The 22,981-nt window shown below is 38.4% G+C and overlaps 1 protein-coding gene across 1 annotated transcript in view; it reads left to right on the top strand.

The window, feature by feature from the left end:
- Positions 1–22,981, top strand: part of ZNF292 (zinc finger protein 292) — a 53,271-nt gene that overhangs the window by 5,723 nt on the left and 24,567 nt on the right. The window contains exons 2-3 of the mRNA XM_039568262.1: positions 21,383–21,537; positions 22,020–22,098. Coding sequence (XP_039424196.1) covers positions 21,383–21,537; positions 22,020–22,098 — 234 coding nt within the window. The remainder of the gene's footprint in view (positions 1–21,382; positions 21,538–22,019; positions 22,099–22,981) is intronic.

The following is a 22,981-nucleotide window of genomic DNA, read 5'->3' as shown; positions in this document are numbered from 1 at the left end:
AGATTCCCATCATAACTTCTAATACTTCTAATTTTGCTTTCATATCGGTGACCTCCAGATGTTCTGCTGTTCAGGGAGATGTACAGCTGCCAGAAATCGCAAGGAATCTGCTAAAATAGAGTTCACCTCACAGATTCCCAAGTGCATGGCATGAAGAGAAACACCTGTCACCACTGCGTCAAGTCATGCAGACTTTCAGCTGCCTCAGGCATTTTTGTGCTACTTCATCACTGTAAGACCTGCCATGTCAAACTTTATCCCTTTGACTGGGGAGGGGGATAGAAGCGAAACCCCCTGTTTCGTTTTGGGTTTTTTTAAGCTAAACTATATGGAGTTAGGGAAATTGTCTTGCTTTCAAATGAAACAGTGGATGTGTACATATCCGGATAAAATGTGTATGAAAAACATTTCAAAGAAAACACCATCCCTGTTTTGGGTAAATCTAATCAATGAGCATAAATGTTCTAATCCTTGTCCTCAATAATAGCATCAAGCCCAGCATTATGCTAGATTGGAGCTGGTCTTTGTTAGAACTTCTGAGATCTGTACTATAGGGTTTTATTAATAAATTTCCTGTATTGAAATAAGCCAGGTAGACCAGGGTTCCAGACCAACACTGATTATTGGTAAGCCATAGCTACGAATGTTTGTTTAATCTGTCCTTAAAAATACCCATTAAAAAAGATGCAAAAGAAGTCCCTGCATAATACATTTCAGTTCCATGTTCTTTGCCTTCAATAACTTCTTCCCCCCACCCTTGCAGTATAACTTAATATCTTGTTGGAGCTTAAGACTACTGTGATTTATTATATCCCATGTAGATATGAAAAGTAGCATATTCCCTTTCTGTTGGAAGCACCTCTTATATTTTCAGTGCTATTTTCAGTTCTTTTCTGCTTTTTCCTTTTGAGAACAGTTTTTGCACTTCTTGATGTTAAATTTTTCTTATTTTGCCCTTTCCTTTTGCTTTGTTGCTATATCCTTGGAATGTATGGGATTTTTGAAGTCCTTATCTGCCGGGCAGGTAGCAATCTACTAAGAATTTGGTAAGGAGGTGACAGTCTATCTAAGTATTAAGTTAAAACATTTCTCTTTTCAAGTACAAATATTCAAGAGAAGAGTGATAGTTTTCTGAAGCATAAGAAATTAAGGTAGTTAAGAAGATAAAAATGTAGATGGAGGGATAAAAATTAACAAAACTTCGGCATGTTGACAAAACCTCATCTTTCCATGTGAGTTCAGCAAATAGATACTTAGTTTCATAGTTACCCTGATGCACGTTTTGCTGAGTTAAAGTTACTTGACGCTTTTACCGAACTTAGGGAGAAAAGCCCTTCTACCAGCAAACCACCATTTCTCTAAGAAACACTTCTAGTGAAAAGTTAATACTTACAGGTTATGACATGTGGATACAGTTCTGCATAATATCCTTGAGTCTTGTTGCCCATTCAAAGATTAAGAGGCATTCTGCTTTACATAGTCCTTCATCCCTTTAAAAAACCCTCTAAAGACCTCCCTGTAGATTCCTGTTTACTTGCAGTAGTTGGCTGTAAGCAGTAGCTGCACATCTATGCTGGCATAACTAAATGTATTGGGTACTTTCTGTACTGACACATACGTTCCTGCCTTTACCTTTTCCCACAAATCCAAACTTTATTCCCCACTTTTGAACACTGTATATAAATAAAGTTCAGGTTGCTTTCTAAAACTGCAATTATTGAAGAGTCACTGTTTAAAAAACATGGCATATTGACTATAGAAAGCATTGTGCAGGGCTGTACAAGGAGTGTATGTATGTTAACATTAACGTCCAGTAAGGCATCTCATTCTATCAAAATATCTACATTGTATGTCTCACTTTCATAATAATGACCTTAGATATCTATCTAAATGTTCAGTCCATTTTCTATATATTTTAAATTTTTTAAAATTATTATTTTGATAGAGAAGGAATGCTTCATAAACCGCAGGTCTTGAGGGAAGGAAGCAAAAAAAAGAAAAAGTGCTCTTCTGGGGGATCTTTGCTTCCATCATGACTTAAGAATTAGGGAGTTTCATTGAGCCTTTTCCATTTACTCTGCCATTTAAATATCATCATTTTCTTGTACTCTAGGCTTATTGCAGACATACTTTGTTGTACGTTGTTTCCACATAAGACTTCTTTAAGTTACGGATCAAACTAGAACAGTTACAAGACATCAGCCTGTTGTTTCTTCTGTGTGGTACATTACCTAAACTGACATACAAGGCAAAGAAGCTATTTAAAATTCACGTATGTTGGGAGCATATCTTCAAGAAATAGTGCTCCAGGCATTGATTTATACCTATCAAAAATTTTTCATTAGTGTTTTTTAAAGGCCTCCATGGGCAGTTGTAATATAGTGTGTATAGTTACATAGTTTTCATGAAGGAAACTAGCATGACGTTCTTAGGCCACCAGATTCTTTACAATGATGGTGTACAACAGTTTGCAAATTTAAGTTTAACAGGTAAACAGTATGGCTTGAAACTATCTTTTGAGATAGCATTTCCCATTTTATTAGGTCTGTGCTTTTGCATAGGTTAAGAACTTAATGTCTCGTGTTTTAGGGAGTATGCAAGTCTTTTTTTTTGAGGTATGAAATATTTTTTTCTGTTTATCTTTTCAAATATGTGTTAAAGACAACTCCATGGTATTATTTCTCAGATCTTTCATCTCTAAGGATGAACTGCACTGCTTTCATTTGTGAAGAGTTAATCTAATAACACCTAGTACTTGACAGAACAAAGACTTTCAGAAAGAAGGTATATGTAACATCAAAAAGACAGTGGAGCTTTATAAAATTGTTCTCTGACAATAGACCTGATCCAGTAGGAAGTTGGACTAAACTTGCAAAAACATGTGCCTTTTTTTGGTAAAAATAGTTTGATCAAATGTCTTCTCCCTGTAACTGTTATACAGTCTTCTGGCATACAGTATTTCTAGCTTTATGATTTCCTGTATGAAGGTAAAGTAAATTGATGTTTCATAAGAGAAACAGGAAAATCCTGTGCTAACTAATGTAGCTCTCACTTGATTGCTACTCATTCTGACCTAGTCATACAGTTCTTTGTCCTTATAGGAACTCATGTACCGTGGACAACTACCAAAGCTCCATCCATCTTCAAACACTGACTCCTAGTGTTCATTCTCTCCTAACTGCTGGATGCGTGCATTTGTTGCTTTGAGAACCTGAACTCCATGAAGTAAAATTCTTTAGGATAAAGACCAGTCTTTATTTTGTAACTCTCTGCTGTCTTTTGGGGTGAATAGAACAGATTTCGTTTGACCTGGTAGTGAGTATGGTGTAGCATTTTCAGTGTCCTGTATATCAAAAAACACAGAATTTAGAAGGATTTCTCTTCTGTTTTTCAGAATGATTGAGAGAATGGGTTCTGTTGCATAGACAAATCCTGTTTGGTATTCGTGTATCTAACAGACCAAATATTGTTTTGGTGTATTGGTAAAGTATTTTCAGTGATCAGGCATTAAATCAAATAATGAATAAGGAGTTCCTCAGTATTGTGATTCATAGAATCATAGAATGTTAAGGGGTTGGAATGAAACTTAAAGATTATCTAGTCCTAAGCCTCCTTGCTGTGGACAGGGACACCTCCTACTATACCAGGTTGCTCACGGCCTTATTCAAATTGGCTTTGAACACTGCCAGGTTTGGGGTGTCCTGCCTGGGCAACCTGTTCCAGTGTCTCATCACCCTCACAGTAAAGAATTTCTTCCTAATATTTAACCTAAACTTCCCCTCTTTCAACTTGTACCCATTACTCCTTGTGCTATCACAACTGTTCCTGATGATGAGTCTCTCTGGCTTCCCTGTAGGCCCCCTTCAGATACTGGGAGTTTGCTGTGAGGTCTCCACACAACCTTGTCTTCTCCAGGCTGAACAGCCCCAACTTTCTCAGCCTGTCATCATAGAGAACGTGCTCCAGTCCTCTTGTCTTCATGGCTGTGCTCTGAACTTGCAGAGAACCCAGAACTGGATGAAGCACTGTAGATGGGGTCCCACAAGAAGAGAGTAAAGGGGAAGAATCACCTCCGTCGACCTGCTGGCCATGCTTCTTTTGATGCAGCCCAGGATTCCATCTGGCTTTCTGGGCTGCGAGCACACACTGCCGGCTCATGTTGAGTTTTATTTCAACCCTCACTCCCAAGTCTTTCTCTGCAGGGCTGCTCGCAGTCACTTCTCTGCCCAGCCTGTAGGTGTGTGTGGGATTGCCCCGACCCAGGTGTGGAACCTTGCACCTCTTTGTTGAACTCCGTGAGGTTTGCACAGTCCACATCTCCAGCCTGTCAGGGTCCATTTGGGTGGCGTCCCTTCCCTCCAGCATGTTGACTGCACCACACAGCTTGGTGTGGTCAGCAAATTTGCTGAGGGTGCGCTTGGTCCCACTCTCCATGTCACCAGCAGAGATGTTGAAGCAGCCCCGGTACTGACCGCTGAGGGGCACCACTGGTCATTGTGGACAATGAGCTGTCGACCACAACTCTTTGCATGCAGCCATCCAGCCCGTTCTTTATCCACAGCGTGGTCCGTCCTTCAAATCCATGCCTCTCCAATTTGGAGACAAGCATGTCAGTGCAGGATCTTGTCAAACACTACGTAAGTCCAGGTTGCTCTGCCCCTATCCACCAATGCTGTAGTCCTGTCTTAGAGTGCTTGTTTCAGAAGCCTGTGATAATACACTGTTTTATAACACAATGAACGCAAGCAAGGATGGGTACAAGAAGAGATTAATGTTCAGAATCACAAAAGACACAATCTGAACTTCATTTTTTCTTTAATCATTGGAGGGTTGCTCTTATGAAGAGACTTGCAGGGATAAAAGGTAACTTCTGTTTATGAATCTGTAATAGTGAAGATGGTAAAACTTCATTATTCCCATTCTACAGACTGGGAACTTGCATAATGTTTTCGTTGAAACTTGTGTAGCAACTGAACCTGCTTTTGGGTACCCAGCCAGACTTGGTCACCATGTCAGTGTGATCGTAGGAACTCAAGAGTTCTGCTCAGGTTTGCCAACATATTCAGGAGAAGGTATGGCCTCGGCTCCTCTCCTTTCCCACATGTGGACACAGTGGCATTACTTTGACAGTGGTAAAAGGACACCAGTGGTTATTAGACACAGTGTGGTAGATGTTGCCTTGTTTTTACCGGAAATACCGATCAGAGGGAAGGCATCCTTTGGGATGCCAATTTGACTGCACTGAGTAGACAAGCTTAAAATGGCAATTGAGTAACCTTTCTACTGAGGATGAAGATTATCAATTAAGTTATCATCAGAATTAAAAAGCTTTGAAGTTACAGTGGGAGAAGTTACATTCACCTGATAAAGACAGCTAATACAAAAATGTAATGCAGTTGAACTACAGAAATACTGTAATGTCTCATTTCACTTGATGAGAGAGCAGGTTCAAGTCACCAATGCTGCAGGAAATGTACACATTTCCAGATTAGACATAGTTATTTCTGGCTATCTTCCTATTTTTAATCTGCCCATGTGCCAGTCTGATAATTAAAAGAATAGGTAAATTAGATTTCCTGGCAGTGGATGAAAGTTTACTGTAATGAACATCCCGCCACATTCATGAAATGGTTGTTTAATAGCCAACTGCTGAATGCTGTTTTTAACTAAACAGATGAAAATATGAATGTTGGGATGACAACATTGAATTGAGACATTATTGAAAATCTGAATAGAGAGAAATGTAGCCTAGAACTATAGCAAGTTCACTTCTTATATTAGGATGCAAGAGAGAAATTAGATACTAATGACCTGATCAGAAAGAGCCTGTTAAATGCAAAATGTTGAAAGATTAAAGGCAATCCTAAAGAAAGGTAATTTCTATTACTGTATGTGACAAAGCATGAGACTTAATGAAGTTATTTACTGGTGTTTTAAGTAACTTATTTGTTCTGAAATAGTTCATGGATGTAACCAGACGCTCTCCATTAATTTTCTAGGTTTTTCTAGGTCTTTTTCTAAAACTAGCTGGATTTTGAATTCTAAGCAAAATAGTGCCTAAAAAATAATGGGACGAATAGCGCCAAGGTAATTTCTCTTTTGTTTTGCCTCTTTCAGTTTAATAATTAGCAAACTGAGCTCTTCAGTACGTTCAGCATGCCCAGATGAAAAACATGCAAATTGCTTGTGCCTTTTAACTTACATTTGGGGAGAGAAACATCTCTCTATCAATTAAGAGAAGATTCTGTGTTTGGTAATTAACTTTCAGTAGTCTCCTCTTCCTGTGGGTTTTTTTAAAAAACTTTCTGGTGATGGTAGATGACATAATTACTATGAGAGTTGTAGTGGAGCCCCACAAGCTATTCTTCTATTTCTGCTTCTGTATCTGCTGAGGTGCTTTTTTTCAAACCTTCCTCCAACATAGACTTTGCCTTAAAAATAGAAATACATTTTCCAACAGCATAGTTATGTCTCTTGGTTTCGTATCTGTAAATTGTGGGCAGTTGTACTTCCCTGCTACTCAGTTATATGCATTAGAGAACAAACTTGAGATGTAGTTGTTGTTACTTTATCTGCCTAGTGAAGTAGAAATAGTTAGATTAGAGGCATGGTTAACTTTTTATGTTTGCGTGCCAAAGAGTCAGGGTGCTAATTTTCTTAAAAATTGAATTGTAACAGTAGTTTAAAAAATCCTCAAAAAGTTGATAAAGAAACTCACCCTTAAGATTATCACATGGATTCTTCCCACAATTAGTCTTAATTCTGCTAGAGATGTACAACCATGAGAGTCACAGCAAGTAGTTGTAAGAAGTCATCAAGGTCATTAATGCCTTAGGTGGTGTAAATATATGTAGGGAGAGGAGGGGGGAGTTCAAATACTCAGTGCCCTCTTGAATTTTCAGAATCATTGAAATCTGTTTAGTAATTGCATATTAATGATAACTGGAGCTGCAATGAGTTTTATTAAAAAAAAAATCCACAACAGAGATCTGAATAGATGTGGTTATTTGAGGAGAATCTTTTTAGGCAAGAGTTAAAAAGTAATGGTAATTCTTACTAACTTTCTGTCTTTGATCAAGTTTAATATTTTCTAATTTTTGTGGAATGATATTCAACTTATTTTGCATAATAAACTACATAATATGTAGTTAGGATATAAGCTACTGAATATATGTATGAATGTGTAGTGGTTGAACAGACTGAGAAGATGAATCATTCATTGCAGGGTAGTTGGTTATGTTTACTGGATTGCAAAAGTATTCTCATTCTTTCTAACAAATCAAAATTAGTCAGCAAGTAGTATCAGTTCTTTAACAATTACCTTTTCTCTCTGTGTGTTCTGAACTTAACTGTTGTCTCTACAAAGTCTCCAGGGAGGATAGCTTTCCTTAAATATGAACAGAGGCATGACTTACTGCATATCTTGATTTTTGCTGTTTCTATGCAGCTCCTTTTCCTTTTCTGGTGGAGCTTGAGCATAAAACCTAGATGTGTATGGTTAATTTTTCCAGTTTTGCCACCAAAAAAAAAAAAAAAAAAAGTGCAGTTATAGATCAGTTATTTCCTTGTATTCTGGTCTGATAAGCAATATTTTAGATTTACGTGGTTGTTCTGAGAATAAAAAATATTAAGAGGATGGTGAGGGGAGAATGTTTATTAAAAAAAGGCTTGTAGGTGGAGAGACTTTTGCAGCATTTTTATGGATTTCCTTTAAAACTCTTCAGGAAACTAGTACTTGAAGGTATTTGAGCTCATGGGTTTTTTTGTTTAGATAACACCAAAAAACATCAGTTCTTATTAAGTGATGGTTGTGTATATCATGGAGGGCATACCTGTGTATCTGGGTACTGAAGGTACCAGTAATAAAAATCAGTGCTACCTTGTAGGTGGTACTTCAAATACATGGGTGAGCAGAACATGGGTGGGCTTTTTTTGCCCGTGGAAGGAGAAACACTGTAATACAGACAGGAGTATGAAAACATACCTGCTCATACAGTCTACCAAAACTTGCTTTAGTGTTCTGGAATTTTCTTTTCAGTAGATGAATGAGACAGTGTTTGAAAGAAGAGTTTTTGAAGATACATGTGAACTAAAAGAGTGAGTTCCTATATGCTAATACTCTGGGTCAGACATGGGTTTGCTTTGAAAGTGATCTGATCATCCCTGTTACCACACTTCTTTTTACATTGTAGAAATTTTAATGTCTTTTGGATGTAAACCAGAAGCTGTGCTCCAGAAGCTGTTGCAGACAGTCTATTTCAGCTGCTAATGGGTATCCAGTTAATGGAACCAGCTAAATGCCAGTCTGAAGTATGACCACCTGTGATGGGTTCTCTAGAGACTTGGGTTCTCAGAACCTCCTTTTTTGCTGTGTTACCCACTCCCTGTTGCACTGGCGTGGTATAGTCATCGTGAGCTTTTTGTAGACCAGAACCTAACTGGCAAATTCGAATTCTGGTTTTGAACTTCATCTCTGAATGAGTCTCTTGACTCACTGATTCAGTGCTTGCTGATCTTGACATGACTTTCCCTTACTTTCAGCTGCAGGGTAGAGAAGCCAGTGATGTTAGGATGGCTTTGCAAAGTGTGAAAGCAACTGGAGTTTTCTGTGTGAAGGGAGAGGAAAAAAACAGCAAAGACTGAAACTGCAGCCTGTCAGTGGAGGAGTAGTAATGGGGAAAAAAAATTGGATAGCTCTGCACCATGCCTGCAGAAATTGAGAATGAAAACAATTGCTTAAATACAATCTTGTACTAATTGATGGAATTAAGAGTCTGGCTTGAGTCCTCTCTTCTGGGCACAAGTCAATATCTCCATTAGAATTCCAGCATCATCATCTGATTCTTCAGCCAAGGGCTTCTTGGCTTTCTAGAGCTATACTTTGCTTAACAACTTTATTGTGAAACAATTCAGAAGACACATTCAAGTAAAAATAGGATATCAACAACTTAAAATCTTGATAGGTTTTAAAAGTGAAAATTGAGATTGATGTTCTTTGATCATAACCATAATTTAAATAGTACTTGTCCTGTAGAAAATACAATTGCATTAGATTATCATCCACAGTTTTGTATATGCAGTCTGATACTATGCACCTGCTGGAGTTTTGCTGTTTGGATTGTTTTGTATTGTAATTACAAACATGTAAGAGCTAATATTCTTGCAGCGCTTGTGTAGCTACAAAATCAAGGTAACAGTGCTAAGCCTTGGTGAACAAATACTGAATCAGCTAAGTAGTGCCAGTTTTAATTTGCATCATTAAACTGCTTTGGAAATTATTTAGAAGTACAGTGCTGTGTTGTTTTGATGTAAAATTACCTCTCTGTGTACAGTTCTAAATAAATAAAAACTGATTTTGTTGATTTTATTATGGCAAATCTGTGATAACAGCAGTATTTCAGATGGGTGCTGTTCTGTCTGATCCTTGTGGACAAGTTCGAAATATCTGTGTTTTTCTGTGTAAGTTTTGTCCTAACCTAAAAATCTGTAAAATTGCCTGTAGGGTATCCCAGTTGAAAAACAAAATGGAAACAGGTCATTTGTGTTTGAGTTTTTCTGTTGGGGACAAAGGTGAAAGGAAAATAAAGATGAATTATGATCGTGGTGATGTGGGAGAATGTCTTGATCAGAAGGTTGTCTTACCTCAGTGAAAGCAGTAGATACTCATATTTTTTCCTTCCCTCCTTTTCCCCTGTACTTTTTTAAATGGGCAAGAGATGAGGTTTCTATTGAAAAAGGTTCTGTTTACTCTTAAATGCTTTAAAAATCCTCTGTTACAGTATTTGTTTCTAATGCCTTAAGTGGTAAAGTCTCATGGGCAATCTGAGGTAGATTTGGTTTAAATTAGACATAGTAGAAGTAAGGAGTTTTTGACATGCAGAACTAGTTCAAGAACTGTTCAAGTTTTTACTTGAATATTCTGTTCGTTTGACATCTTAGTTGGGTAGTTTGTCCTTGTACAAAGTGAACATAAATGCTGGTTGCGTCCGAGCAATTCCTTAGCTGCCTCTAGTTTCCTCAAATTAAGGTGGGAACCTTTCATGGGAACCTTAACCTCAGAGTTTTTAAAAAAAAAAGTTGCTGCAGTTGGCTTTTTATGTGATGAAAGGCTTGTTCTCCATCTTCTGGTAAAACACTGAACAACAAGGAGGAGAGAAAGCAAGGAGAGAAATCACAAAAGTAAAAGATAGTTTTCGTCTCTAGAAGCTGTAGATCGTCAAGGCTGAGAATAATTGTAGTTTAACACTGTAAAGATTTTTTTTTTTTTGTGTCCCTTTAGGATGTAACTTTGCTGAGGGACTTCACAAAGATATCATGTGGTACTAATGCATTGGTATGAAAGCTTTTTGACTGCAGATATGTCTAAATTTGGATTTCTAATATATTTTTAGTATTTCAAATACTTAGGTAAAAAGAACACTTGCTATTAAGGTATTCTGAACCACTCTCTTCATTTTCCTTACAGGATAGAGGTATCACAGGCAACGTTGCTGTGTTTACTTAAGTTCTGGTGGTCTGGAAATGCTTCCTGAACCAACTCCTTTTTAGATGCTGTGAGGACATGACTGCCCAGTGCATTGGTCATGTGTGCTATCCTCCTAGTCATATTCTAATTGAGTTCTTTTGCATCGAGTTGTTGGGGCAGGGATGATTTTACAATTGCAAACCAGGACTACTGTTCTATGTGGGAGTGATCTGTTCACTTACTTGCAGGTTTATTTCTATTTTACCAGTTCAGTTAGTGACTTTTCGTTTGATTCGGTAATGATATTGGCACAGGGCTGGAATTGCACAAAAACCTCAAGGCCAGAGGCCCAGCTTAGTTTCTAAACTAACATAAATTGACCTTGAAAGTAGACTATTATCAGCTTTCCAGGAATTTGAACAATGCTACCTTTATCACATACTCAGTTCTCTAATGGCTGTAGTAGTTAGTGAGATTATGCTTCAGGCTCACAGTTTTACTCTGAAAAATACAGCTTTCAAAAATGAACTTGTCTTGAATGAGATGGATGTTTAGCCCCAGCCAGAAACAGCATAATAGGTGTGTTTCCCAGAAAAAACACCAAACAAACCAACACTTTTTATTCTGCTATTGTTGAATCAGAAGATAGCATCAACATCGTGACTATACCCAGCTACTTGATTGAGAATCCGCATCAAGTCATCATATTCCTTGTGTTTCATCTCTTACGATTCCGGCTCTTTGCAGGAACTAAGCTGACCTGCAATTTCTAGCACTTGCTCTCTCTCCAGTACCCATGCTCTGTTGCCATTCAAGGGCTTGTCACCTCTGCATGCAATTGGAGAGATTTCTTCCTGGCTATCCTAAAAATACTAGAGGGCATTTCATTCTGTTGTCTTTATTCCTGGAAAGCAGTGTCTGAGTGGCCATTCAGCACTTTTTGACTCCTTTTTATAAAGGTGTTTTATTTCTCACTCTATTGTTCTGTTCTTGATCTGAGGAATTTTTGCATGTACAATAAATTTATTTATAACAGCTTTATTTTTACATTGCAGTTAGAATATAATTCACAGACTTTTTAAAAAAACCTTTTTGTTCATATGTATCTCATGTAAGTATTTCAGCAGTGAATTAATTGATATTAAAAAGCACCAGTGTATTCATTTTTTAAAGAAACATGTTCATCTCAGATATCTCAAAGCAGCTGCATAAACCTATATATGAAATGTTTTTAGAAGTTTCTGTATCTGAAGGCCTAGCTGCCAAAATTTTAGAGAGATCTCAAAATACTTGGTTTCCCTAGGATCAGGATGTGTGCACACCCTTAGTGTGATACCATCTGGGAACTGTGCTTGTGCACAGTTGCTGTGCGTGCTTCTGCGATGGAGTGCTGCACATACGCGATTCCTCAATATTTTCCCTAAGATACTGGTCCCAGATGCAGGAGTTGTCAGCGAGCTTACCTACTGGCAAGATGTAACTGGTGGAGATTTCTCAAGTTCAAGCAGAGAGTGGTGTCTGTGTGCATGTTCCAGTACTGAACAGCAGTCCTTGTGGAACCATGAATACTGCAAGAACTTTGCTGAATATTTCATGGTGCTCTTAACTCCCCTGGTAAAGGAAAGCTTAACCAGCAGTTTCAAATCTTGTTCTGTTTTCTTTTGAGTAATACTTAAATGTAAGCAGTTAGTTGTAGCTTGTGACTACCATACCTAAAAGGTCAACAGTGTGAAGTGTATGCATGGGAAATACTATTTCAGGGAGAAGCAGTTCCAGTTTTGGAAGTGAAAACTGATTTAGGATTATAGACCCTTGGAATTAGTATGGGGGTGGGGTGTCTTAAACCTTACAAATATGGTTATTTTGGTAATTGAATAGTAGACAGCTCCTTTGTTGGAGAAGGAATACAGCAGAGAGAAATTATCTGGGCCTACTAGTCAGACTTCTAAGTCCATGTCTTCATTCAGTGATTATCTGCAAGGTGTGGAGATCAGTGCAAAAGGCGACAAAAACAGAGTCCAGAATCATGACGGGGAAAACATTTTTTATGAGAGATATAGTAAATCTCACTTGTCTAAGCTTCAGTAAAATTACTTTTAAAGTGTCAAAAGCAGAAAGATGGCAGTTCAGAAACGAGTAATTGTGTAGGGTACAGGATATTGGGATACATTTCCATTTTAATTTCAGTTTAAGTTTAAATGGTTAGAGTCTTATAGCTTACCTTCAGGGCTACACTTCAGTTTTGTAATACAAAGAGAGGATTGTGCTGGTAATACAAAACCAGGAGGCATCTGTTCTGTTTTCTTCACGGGTCAGCCTGACTGCATTGTCAGTGTGCTTCACATTCAGCAGCAGTCAGATAGCCCAGGAAGACTTTCAATAGACATGATCAGTATTTTCATACCCTTACTGCTGCAGTGTCTGGCTTTGCCTACTTCTCATGGCTCATCATTGCATGTGTTAGTAACTTGGGCATTGACAAGCAGGAGTGAGACTATTATTGTGCATTACACTCTTAAAATACAACTGTGTGTATTTGAAAGGTAGTTCTTGCTCATCTGAAGTATTACACAAGAAATTTGAGGAAGCAAGAGTTGAAATAATTGCAGGCAGATAGTAACGTGGAGCTTTTAAAGGTCAATATTAGAATTACCATTCTCTTTTTGTGCTGTTCTTTAGCTGACCACAGACAATATATTTCATAACCTGAGGGAAATACATACTGCCTTGTTTTTCCTCAGTTTGCCTGGAAAAATAAAACGTCTTATAGATGATGAGTAGTACTTGAGCAGTACATATGTGGGAGAAACAGTAGGTGGTAGTACAAAATGCTTCCTTTCACTTTTGTTGTATGTTTTTAAAAGGCAATGTCTGGCACTAGATCTGAGTTTCTAACATGATCTAATGTAGAAGACAACTGTTCACAAAAAACATCTGTTTAAATCATATCTCGGTCCCCATGTCTTATTGTCAGATAATAGTATTGCCATGGCAAAGTGATTTATTCCTTCAAAAAGTGTCGGTCCCTGTCTTTCAGGTTGTGGACTGACCATTGACTTAATTCATTGTGATGTGTGGATCTCTGTTGTTACAAGCTAAATTAAGAGAATTGTCTGCTTTTCAAAGTGTCTGAAAAATGATGTATGATTTTGACAAGAAACACTTTTTTGTGTACTTTTTGGAAAAGGGAAACAAAAGGTTTTGGCAGTTAAATGTTTTTGAACTAACTTTGGCAAGAATAATTGTTTGAGATTTTTCCTTAATAGTCTAGTAAACTTGCAGGCTTAAATAGACAAACTTCAGATATTCAAATACTGAAAGAAGTCATGGTTATATCTCTTCCCCTGCTTTTTAATTTTTCTAGGTTATAATCTTGTAGGGAGGAAGAAGATACCACAGATCATTTTCATGTATTGTCTCACCATAAGACAGGTATGGGGAGATCAAAATCGTTCTTAAGTGAAAATCAGGTTCATGACACCTGAGGAACCTGATTGTACATAAGTCATTGAATAAGTCATAGAATGGTTTGGTTTGGAAGGGACCTTAAAGATCATCTAGTTTCAGGCTATGGACAGGAATGCCATTCACTAGATCAGGCTGCCCACGATCCATCCAGCCCACCCTTGAGCAGTACTTGGGATGAGACATCTCTCGTCACCACCTTCTGAGTAAAGAATTTCTTTCTAACATCTAATCTAAACTTGCCTACTTTCAGTTAAAACCATTGCCCCTTGTCCTGTCACTATCTGCCCATATGAAATTTCCCACCCCCTCCTTTTAATGAGGCCCCTAAAGATACTGGGAAGGCCACTGTGAGGTCTCTCCAAAGTCTTTTTTTCTCTATGCTGATCAACCTCTCAGCCTTTATTTGTAGCAGTGGTGCTCCATTCCTCTGATCATCTATGTGGCCTCCTCTGGACCTGCTCAAACAGGTCCATGTCTCTCTTGTGCTGAGGACTCCAGAGCTGGATGCAGAACTCCAGCTTGGGTCTCATGAAGACAGAGTAGAGGGGGAGAATCCCTTCCCTTGACCGGCTGGCCACCCATCTTTTGATGCAGCCCATGATGCAGACAGCTCTCTGGGCTGTGAGCACACCTTACTGTCTTATGTTCGGCTTTTTATCCATGAGAACAACCAAGTCTTTTCCTCAGTGCTGCTCTCAGTGAGTTCTCCCAGTTTGTTCTCACATCTGGGGTTACCCTGATCCAGGTGCAGCACCTTGCACTTGGACTTGTTGAACTTCATGATGTTCTTGTAGACAAGTTCTCAAGCTTGTCCAAGTCCCTCTGGATAGTATCCTTTCCTTCTGTTGTGTTAACTACACCGTTCAGCTTTGTATCGTCTGCGAACTTACGGAGGGTGCACTTGATCTCAGTGTCTGGGTCACTGATGAAGATACTGGAAAGCACTGGTCCCAAGATAAAATCCTGAGGGACGCCTTATTCTGGATCAAATTATGGTATATGTCTTCATCCTTTCAGTCCCGTTAATCCTAAGCATCCAATTCTAAACCAGTCCAGAGTAGTCAGTGGAACTTGATCTGAATCAAGTGGTTATGTTGCCGGGTTCATTAGGGTGTATGGCATCTCTCTGCATCTTTCTCTGTATGATGGTACCAAACTCAGGATCTCCAATTCATTTTAATTTCTTTATGATCCATCTAATGATACGATTTGTTGAGTGGCTCTGGTTATTAGAACATGCCTGTTGCCTTTACAGGAGAGAATCTTAAGCCAAGAAAAATGTTTTTAAATCATGTGTGTGGTTCATATGGGAGACTTGCTTCACTGATTTTCTTCAGTTACCCTCTTTCTTGACTGGAACCCTCACTTTCCTTTGAAACTTCTGTTGGTGATAGCAGAGCTGTAGCCATTCTTTACCAGCTTTGAAAAAAGCTTGACCTGTTTTCTTGCATCAGACCATTGATGGTTCCTCTGAAAGCAGTTGCTCTTTTGTATCAGTTGTTGACAGGTACTGGAGGAATGAAGGGCGTTGTTGTGTCAAGGGAAGCCCTGCCTCTGTGGGAATGCTCCATGTGAACAGCAAGTGGCAGAGGGATCTCACTGAGAAGTGCTACCTGCCTGGGTGCGTGGAGCTCGGTCATTGCTTTGCTACCTCTGCACTGTGGAGTTTATTTCATGGAGGGAGCTCCTTCCACCAGTCTTTGTGTGCAGCTCCCTAAGGCTCATCTCCAGATAATATGATTGTATCAAGCTTGTTGTTTGGACTTTTCTCCTGTGTGGATGTGCTCAAAGAAAGTCACTGAAATAAAGGTTTTGCTACTTACTGGAGTAGTTTGAGAGGTGCAGCTTACCTATGTGACCACTGTCTGTCACTTTTCCAGCCTCTTAGTCCCTTGGGTGTGGCAGGGAATGAAAATGACAGTCCCAGGCATGTCCTTACATAAATTTAAGTAAGCTTACCCTTATTCAGGTGTGTTCAGGGTAGGAATCTGTTCTTCAGAGCTGAAGAAACATGTAGGTGTGGACCATACATGTGTAACTCCTATTAACAGTAAATAATGGTGCCTTTTAATATAAAACATATTTTAGCATTGCTTTGTTGTTGTAGGGCTAGTTTTAGCAAAGAAAATTGTTCAGTAAAGCATCCTCTGGTGGGTGGGTTGCTACAGCAACATTCTTGTAAGGGTTCTGATAAAGATTGAAAATTATCTGAATGTTACTTGTGGCTATACATTTTCCAGAGTTTAAATCACAGATATAATATTTATTTTTATTGTACAGATCAAGATTATTCCACTTTTGGAGGATTCTTGATTGTGTAAGCTGCTGCTAAAATAAAATGCCCATTTCAGTCTCACAGAGGAACAAAACTCGCGGCTGTGCTCTGAATACAGTACTTGGCTTGATTAACAAGCATGTCCCAACTAGGGAGATAAATAACTTAATGAGGCCCAGGGCTGGGGGTAAAATTCTTTCTTTTTATGGTTGTAAGCAGAGCACAACACTGTTTCATTAAGCAAAGCAGAATGAATTTAATTTTCTTTGTATAATGGCAGTGCCGTATAGTCTAGAGACATCCAGACAAGGAAATGTGTCGTTCTAACAAATATTTTTGAAGGGTTTGGTGGGTGTAAATGCTTAATATAGTTCATGTAATGGCTTGGAAGTGGCTGATCTATATATATGAGATAAAAATAGTACTATTTAATGCTGAAATTAGTGCCGGTATGTTATAGTGCAAACTTCTCTTCTTGCTTTATACAGTGTGTTTGCTGCTTTTAAAAGATCGTAGTAACAGGTCACCAACACACCAAATACTTTTTGTTAGATGGTGTATTCTGAGAATTTGCCAATCTGCTGATTATTTTGACTAACTGCTACTAAACTTCATATCTTAAAAATGAGATTTTATTTGATTCAGTTTATTCTTAATAATCTGAATGTGGATCATAGTGGTCTTCATATGACTGTCATAGTTTCTGCCAGTGCTTTTATAATTCTCTCATCAAATTTTCTGTTACTAATGAGTACATGGTATTTCTGCAAAGTTCCTGTTTATCTGGGAGAATTCCAGCTGGGTTCTGTCATAATGGGTCAGCAGTCTTCAGTATCCCCCCATGTGGAGATTGGATGGTGGTACTGCCTAGCTGGAGGTTCTTTAGCATGCTGACCACCTACCATGAAACTTGAGATCTGCTAATCTGGTTGTGACAGGTCTCAGTGGTCACTTGTCATGTTATGAAGCAGTGTCTCTTAAGATCTTGAGGCTGTCCGTTTCTTCTTTAGGTTCTCATCTTTGCAATGACAGGTGAGAATATTCTTGATACTCTTCAGTCAGGCTTCTCAGATGACCAATTGTTTAGTTATATCTTCCTGCCTCCTTCTCTTTTCTTACCCCTTCTTCTTCCTTCTTGTCCTCAACACTTTGAGACACTTCCAGGATATGTTGTCCTGGCTTGGTAGCTAAGTTTGAAATGTCCTTCATTTGCCAAAGCTTGCATTAATCTTGTTTGCTGTGGTGCTTTGAAGAGGAGATGAGTAAAAGTAGGTGGGCTGTATTGAAAATGAAATTTACGTCAAGTAACCTGGTGTTTCAAATATTAAACCGGATTCATGACTTCACAGATCAATTTCCTAAATATCAGCTTACCTTACTGACAGAAGTTACTTGGCCAGATTTAGCTGTTTGGCTTCCAGGCCAGTTGTAGCAAGTCTGGACAATCTGGATAAAAGCTGGGTAAAACTGTCTTGGTCTGATACGTTAGCTACCACTTGGGAGGTTGGTTATTGTTGTGGTTTGGTTTGGGGTTTTTTTTAAAATATATTCAGTCTAAACAGAGAAGTATGGTTTTTCAAATTAATCAGAAAGGAAAGTAATTCTGGGTGACAGTGTTAGTTTTAACTATTTATCTCCAATTACAAAGCTGACTGTGTGAGCTAGGTAGCATTCCAAACTAATGCAAAGAATTTTCCCAGTATATCTATGAATCAATATGAACAGTAAGCTATGCTGAATTTCAGATTACCATGTTTGTCCCTCTTTTATTCAGTCTCACCAGCAACTTGTTTTCACATTTTCCCTTTACAGGGAAATTGTCTTTTAAGCAAGTGTGAAATTGGTTAAGCTGTAATACTCTTTTAACAAAAAGCAGTTGAGTGGTGTTTTCTCCAGTACAAAAATGCAAGTCATTCCAAAGCACTTAAAAGAAGAAAAAGTTTATTCCATAAGGAAAAAGGATTATATCACCATGCTTTTTATTTTAAATTTTCTGCAGTACTATACTGTGGAAGGTGCAGTATTGATTGCTCTAGTGAATTCTTAACAAGAAACAAGATCAGTTTGAGGAGAGCGTCTCTTCTGCAAGTCTGTGGCATTCACATAAAGGGAAGCTTATGCTATTCACTCTTTTAATGTGAGTACTTATATAGCTAGACAAAGGGAAGAAGTTACTACGTTTTCCATCCAAAACATTGCTTCAAGACCCAAAGAGTGAAGAATATAAAGTATACTTTCCTGGGCTGTTTTTTGTTCAATTTTACTGTTTTGCCACTAGCATCCTTAAACTTGTCACATGTGACAAGTCAGTAATGGAAATCATAGTACTTCTGGTTATGAGAGTATTAGGACAAAGGGAGGCTTTTCAGTGGAGTTTCTTTCAAGATTCTTTGAAGGTTAGTGCTTTGTTCTGATCTCATTGTTCTAGTGCGTTGAGCAAAATTGCCAAGTGGTATTGAAACAGTGTTTGCTAATATGGTTACCTTGTTTATCCAGTCCTCCTCCGTTGCTTCTTTCATGCTTCAGCTCTGTTTCACTGACTTCCTTGATTTCTCTGCTATGATCTGTGGTGCTTTTTTGCTGCTCTTAGGAGGGCATCAAATTGAGTGTTACAGTAAAACAGACAATATTCCACTCAGGCTCAAGGTTCCAGTGGAAAGCACTAGATGGCTCAGAAGCATCTTCTGCTGCAGGAGAGAGATAGAGTATGTAACTTCTTTTAAGGTGCATTTAAAACCAAACCAGGCTTTAATGCAGCAGTTTGACAAAACCTGCATGTTTCTTACCTGTTATGTCCTTGAATGAGATACCTTTTGGTTTGTGTTTTGTGTGAACAATGTATAGCCTGGTGATGGTATTGTAACTGCAAATGACCACACAAAACAGATTTCTGATTCAGTTTAGTATAGTTGACATTTTTTATTGAGAGGGTTTATTTGGACATTGCCAAATATAAGAATTTTAAGTATATTCTTAATACTACCACTGGCTAACTCAGTACAGACAGCTAACATAGATAGACTGCTGAATTTAACTTAAGCTTAGCTTAGCAGATTTGAAGGCAGGCGTGAACCTAGTTTTGTTTTGTCTTGTTGCTTTGTAATATGATTGACTTGCCTTTCCAGAACAGCTAACATTTGGTTTTCCTACTTTATAATACATAAACTTGCACCAAGTCCCATTTTATCATTTGAGTTGCATTGTATCCCAGACATAGCAAGTTCTTTTAGATAGTTGTACTTACATATTAAAAATAAAATTTCAACATTTGATGTTAGTTGAGAACCACTTTGTTCTGTTTCTTATTCAGGTATGTGAGGGACTCTGTAGCAGAAGAGCTTTGTTGCTCAGAGGGCTCTGCTTTGCCTTACCAGAACAAACCTTGTCAGAATTGAGCCAATGTTGTCAAAATTGGTTTAATTACAGCTGACCTTAATAAAAAGGAGAACTGTGACTTTTGCTAAATGTCCTTGATGGTATGAGCTCTGTAGCATGCTTTCACACTGACAAACTTGATTTTCTTCTGTGATGAAGTAGGTGGTTCTGCAGACAAGGGGGATAGCAGCAGATGTTTTTCTGCCAGACATCAGCAGGTCCTAGTATTTCATTTCCCATCATATTCTTATAAACAAATCTATGAAGTAGTCCACTGGCTGAAGTATGGGTCCCAAAGACTTAGTAGTACAAAGTCCAGATGGCGGCCAGCTACTTGTGGCCTCCTATCAAAGCTCAATACTGGAGCAAATATTCTCTTAACTTCTTTATTAGTAACTGAATGAGGGGACAGAGCACATTTTCAGCACTTTAGCGAATCATAGTGATTTGGTGGGAGCAAGCAAGGTAAGGGAGGTCAGAGAGACTGTTGGGAGGGTGCTCAGCATCCAGGGGGAATGCACTGATACGTAGTTCAGCTAAGGTGAGCACAAAGCTGGGGGGTGGGAGGGAGTAGCCCCATGCACCAGTAGAGTCTTGGGACCAACCCAGCTGTCCTGAGCAGCCTCCAGTGTGCCCTGGCTGAGCATCTGCTATGCCCTCAGCTGTGCTAGCACCGGTTTGAGAGGGCTTAATCCCTCTATTGAGGGAAGTGAACCTGTGGGACTGCTTCTAGGTACTGGTGGAGGAAAATCATAATAAATGAGAGTCTGAACACTTTCTTTTTGGGCAAGAAACAGGTTGCCCAAAAAGGCTGTAAAGTCTCTGTTCTTCAGGATACTCACAGCTCCATCAACATACTCCTCCAAACAATATATTCTAATGGCCCTGCTTTTAGCAGGGTGTCAGGCAACCAAAATTGCTCTTTTTTACTCTCAGCTTTCAGTGTGTCGTGCCCCTCAAGAGGCAAACAGCAAAATTGATCGTTGTAATATGATAGACTCCATGCAACCTGCCATAGTATAGGAATTGTTTGCAATCCATCAAGCTACCTACCCTAGGCATGATAGGAGAGATCCAAGGGGGATATGGTTTGGATGTTAACTGGAGAACCTTGCTATCTAATCTGCCTAAATGTGTGTCTGAGTCCCCTGGCCTTGACTGAAATGAACAGAAGTCTTTTGTACTTTGGTTGGTGGTGTTTGTCACTCTCATGAGTTTTATTTTGAAATCGCTGTAGGTATTAATGCAGCAAGTAGGAAAACAATTTTTTGACTAATGAGCTTTCGGTGTGTCAGTGGTGTCTTTAAAATGTAGAGAATATATTCCTTTCAGAGCCATGTAAAAAGCAATGTCCTGAAGATACCTTTATCTTCAAGGTGGCAACGCAGGGGAAATGTTAAACTGTTCCTGAAAGGAGAGAAGTTAAAATAAAGACACATGCTTTCAAATTTACTTGCTTTAGAAGCTGAACTGTAGAAGTGAATGTCTAAAAATGAGTTTTCAGTCCCTTAACTATGATATGCTCTTCAGGCTTCTGTATTTGGAAAATAGGAATGTAAAATGAATCAAATGATGTTACCACAGGGAGGAAGTGTCAGTCATAACATTTTTATAAGATTAAGGAATGATTGTGTGTGGAGTCTAAGTGTCAGTTGTTAATGAAACAGTAAGTTTTAAGGAAAAAAGCATGCTTTGAGAATACTTAATTTATATTAAGAAGATCTACTAGTGAGAAATACAAAATTTTAAACTTACATTTGTTCCTGATTTTTGGGTTGTTTTTTCCTTTTCTTAAATAGACTTTGTTGGAATATGCAGAAAAGTGGAAAACATCAGAAGATCCCCTGCCTCTGTTGGAGGTGTACACGGTGGCTATCCGAAGTTATGTTAAAGCACGACCTTACCTTACCTCTGAGTGTGAAAACGTAGCCTTTGTGCTTGAACGTTTAGCACTGTGAGTATGTTTTTTTGGTTACTAAAACCAGTCTGTATGTTATTAACTTTTCATTGCCTAAATGGTTTCTGAGTCCAGGTCTCAGCACCTACCTTCCTCACAGTGGATGTTGTATGTAAGGAGAATATCTGGTTGTTGGAATTGAGGCAAGAAGGATTCCTGACCTAGGACAAGCCAACATTCCTGGCTTGAAGCACTTTGCTACTCTTGATCTGCATGCAATCTGAAAGTGCATCAATTTGCACAGGCTTTTACAGGGTTGGATTCAATGATAATTTTTTTTTATGGTGTCTTTTAGAGAATTTGCTTTTACAGTATCTCCAAGAGTGTTCATGACCTCTTTTTCTTTATGTGTTCAAGGAAGCAAACTGTTTTATGGCTGATGTTTCAAACAACTATTTTGATATTAGAATAAAGAATTGTTGATTATATAATTTAGAAGTCAAAAATTGCCTCAAATAATACTCCTTTTTGACTTCCAGAAGCTGTATTGAACTTCTACTGTGTCTGCCTCTGGATTTACCTGAAGATAAATGGGAAGAATTTCAGACTTTTGTACAGGTGAGTTTGATTCATGAAATGAAGACTTAATAAGTTTTCAGAATGTTTTGGAAACCTAGGGATATTGAGTATGTAGCATGTCTGTAAGGAGCAAGGCCTTCAGCTGGGAATCCTATGTACTCTGCAGTAATTGCTGAAGGTAATATCATTTTTCTGCATGCAGCAGCTGTGGAGAAAAAAAATTTACAGATTATTGAAAGAAAATTCATGTTTTAAAATACAGTTGACTATTAACACTCTTAGAAATGAAATATTATCATATAAGTCATTCTTTACTATATATGGCTGTATGTTTGAAAGTTATGAATGAAAGGCCAGTTGATACTGAAGGTTTGTTAGATCTCTCAGGGCACTGGCTGGTTAAGGTTAGAGCTCTGCTTTAAAGGAGGGTGTTGGAACAAGTTCTGCTCCTCAGTATTTATCAGAAATATGTAGTGGGAGGTCCCATCCACAGTTTTAAAAAAAGAAAGGAGGGGGGAGGAGAAAAGAATAATAATGAAAAAGACCAGATACAGTTACCTCAGGATTCTCAGCCTAAATAATGTAGGCAGATGAAAGGCTGATTATTTTAGAATGGATTTTGACTAGCAATTGCCTTATAGAAATCAATTCTGAAGAGATGTGTTTGATGCTGAGAGATTCCACAGCCTTGAGAGCAGGTGGAAAAGTAAAAGAAAAATGAGCCATTTCTTGATTTTTTTTTTTTTAAGGACCAGTGTAAGTTGTGTATTGCTACTTAATCCCGAGATTTTTGTAGGTATTGAGTTTGCTCCCAAGTGTACATCTGCTCACAGAATTTATTCTAGCATATAAATGTAGTGGAAGATATTTTAATGGATTTTAAGACTCCAGCCTGTTTCATCGTATTTGCATAGAACCGTGC

The sequence above is a fragment of the Corvus cornix genome, chromosome 3 (assembly GCF_000738735.6).
Source record: "Corvus cornix cornix isolate S_Up_H32 chromosome 3, ASM73873v5, whole genome shotgun sequence".
NCBI classification, from domain to species: domain Eukaryota; kingdom Metazoa; phylum Chordata; class Aves; order Passeriformes; family Corvidae; genus Corvus; species Corvus cornix.
This window is presented reverse-complemented; position numbering and strand designations above follow the sequence as displayed.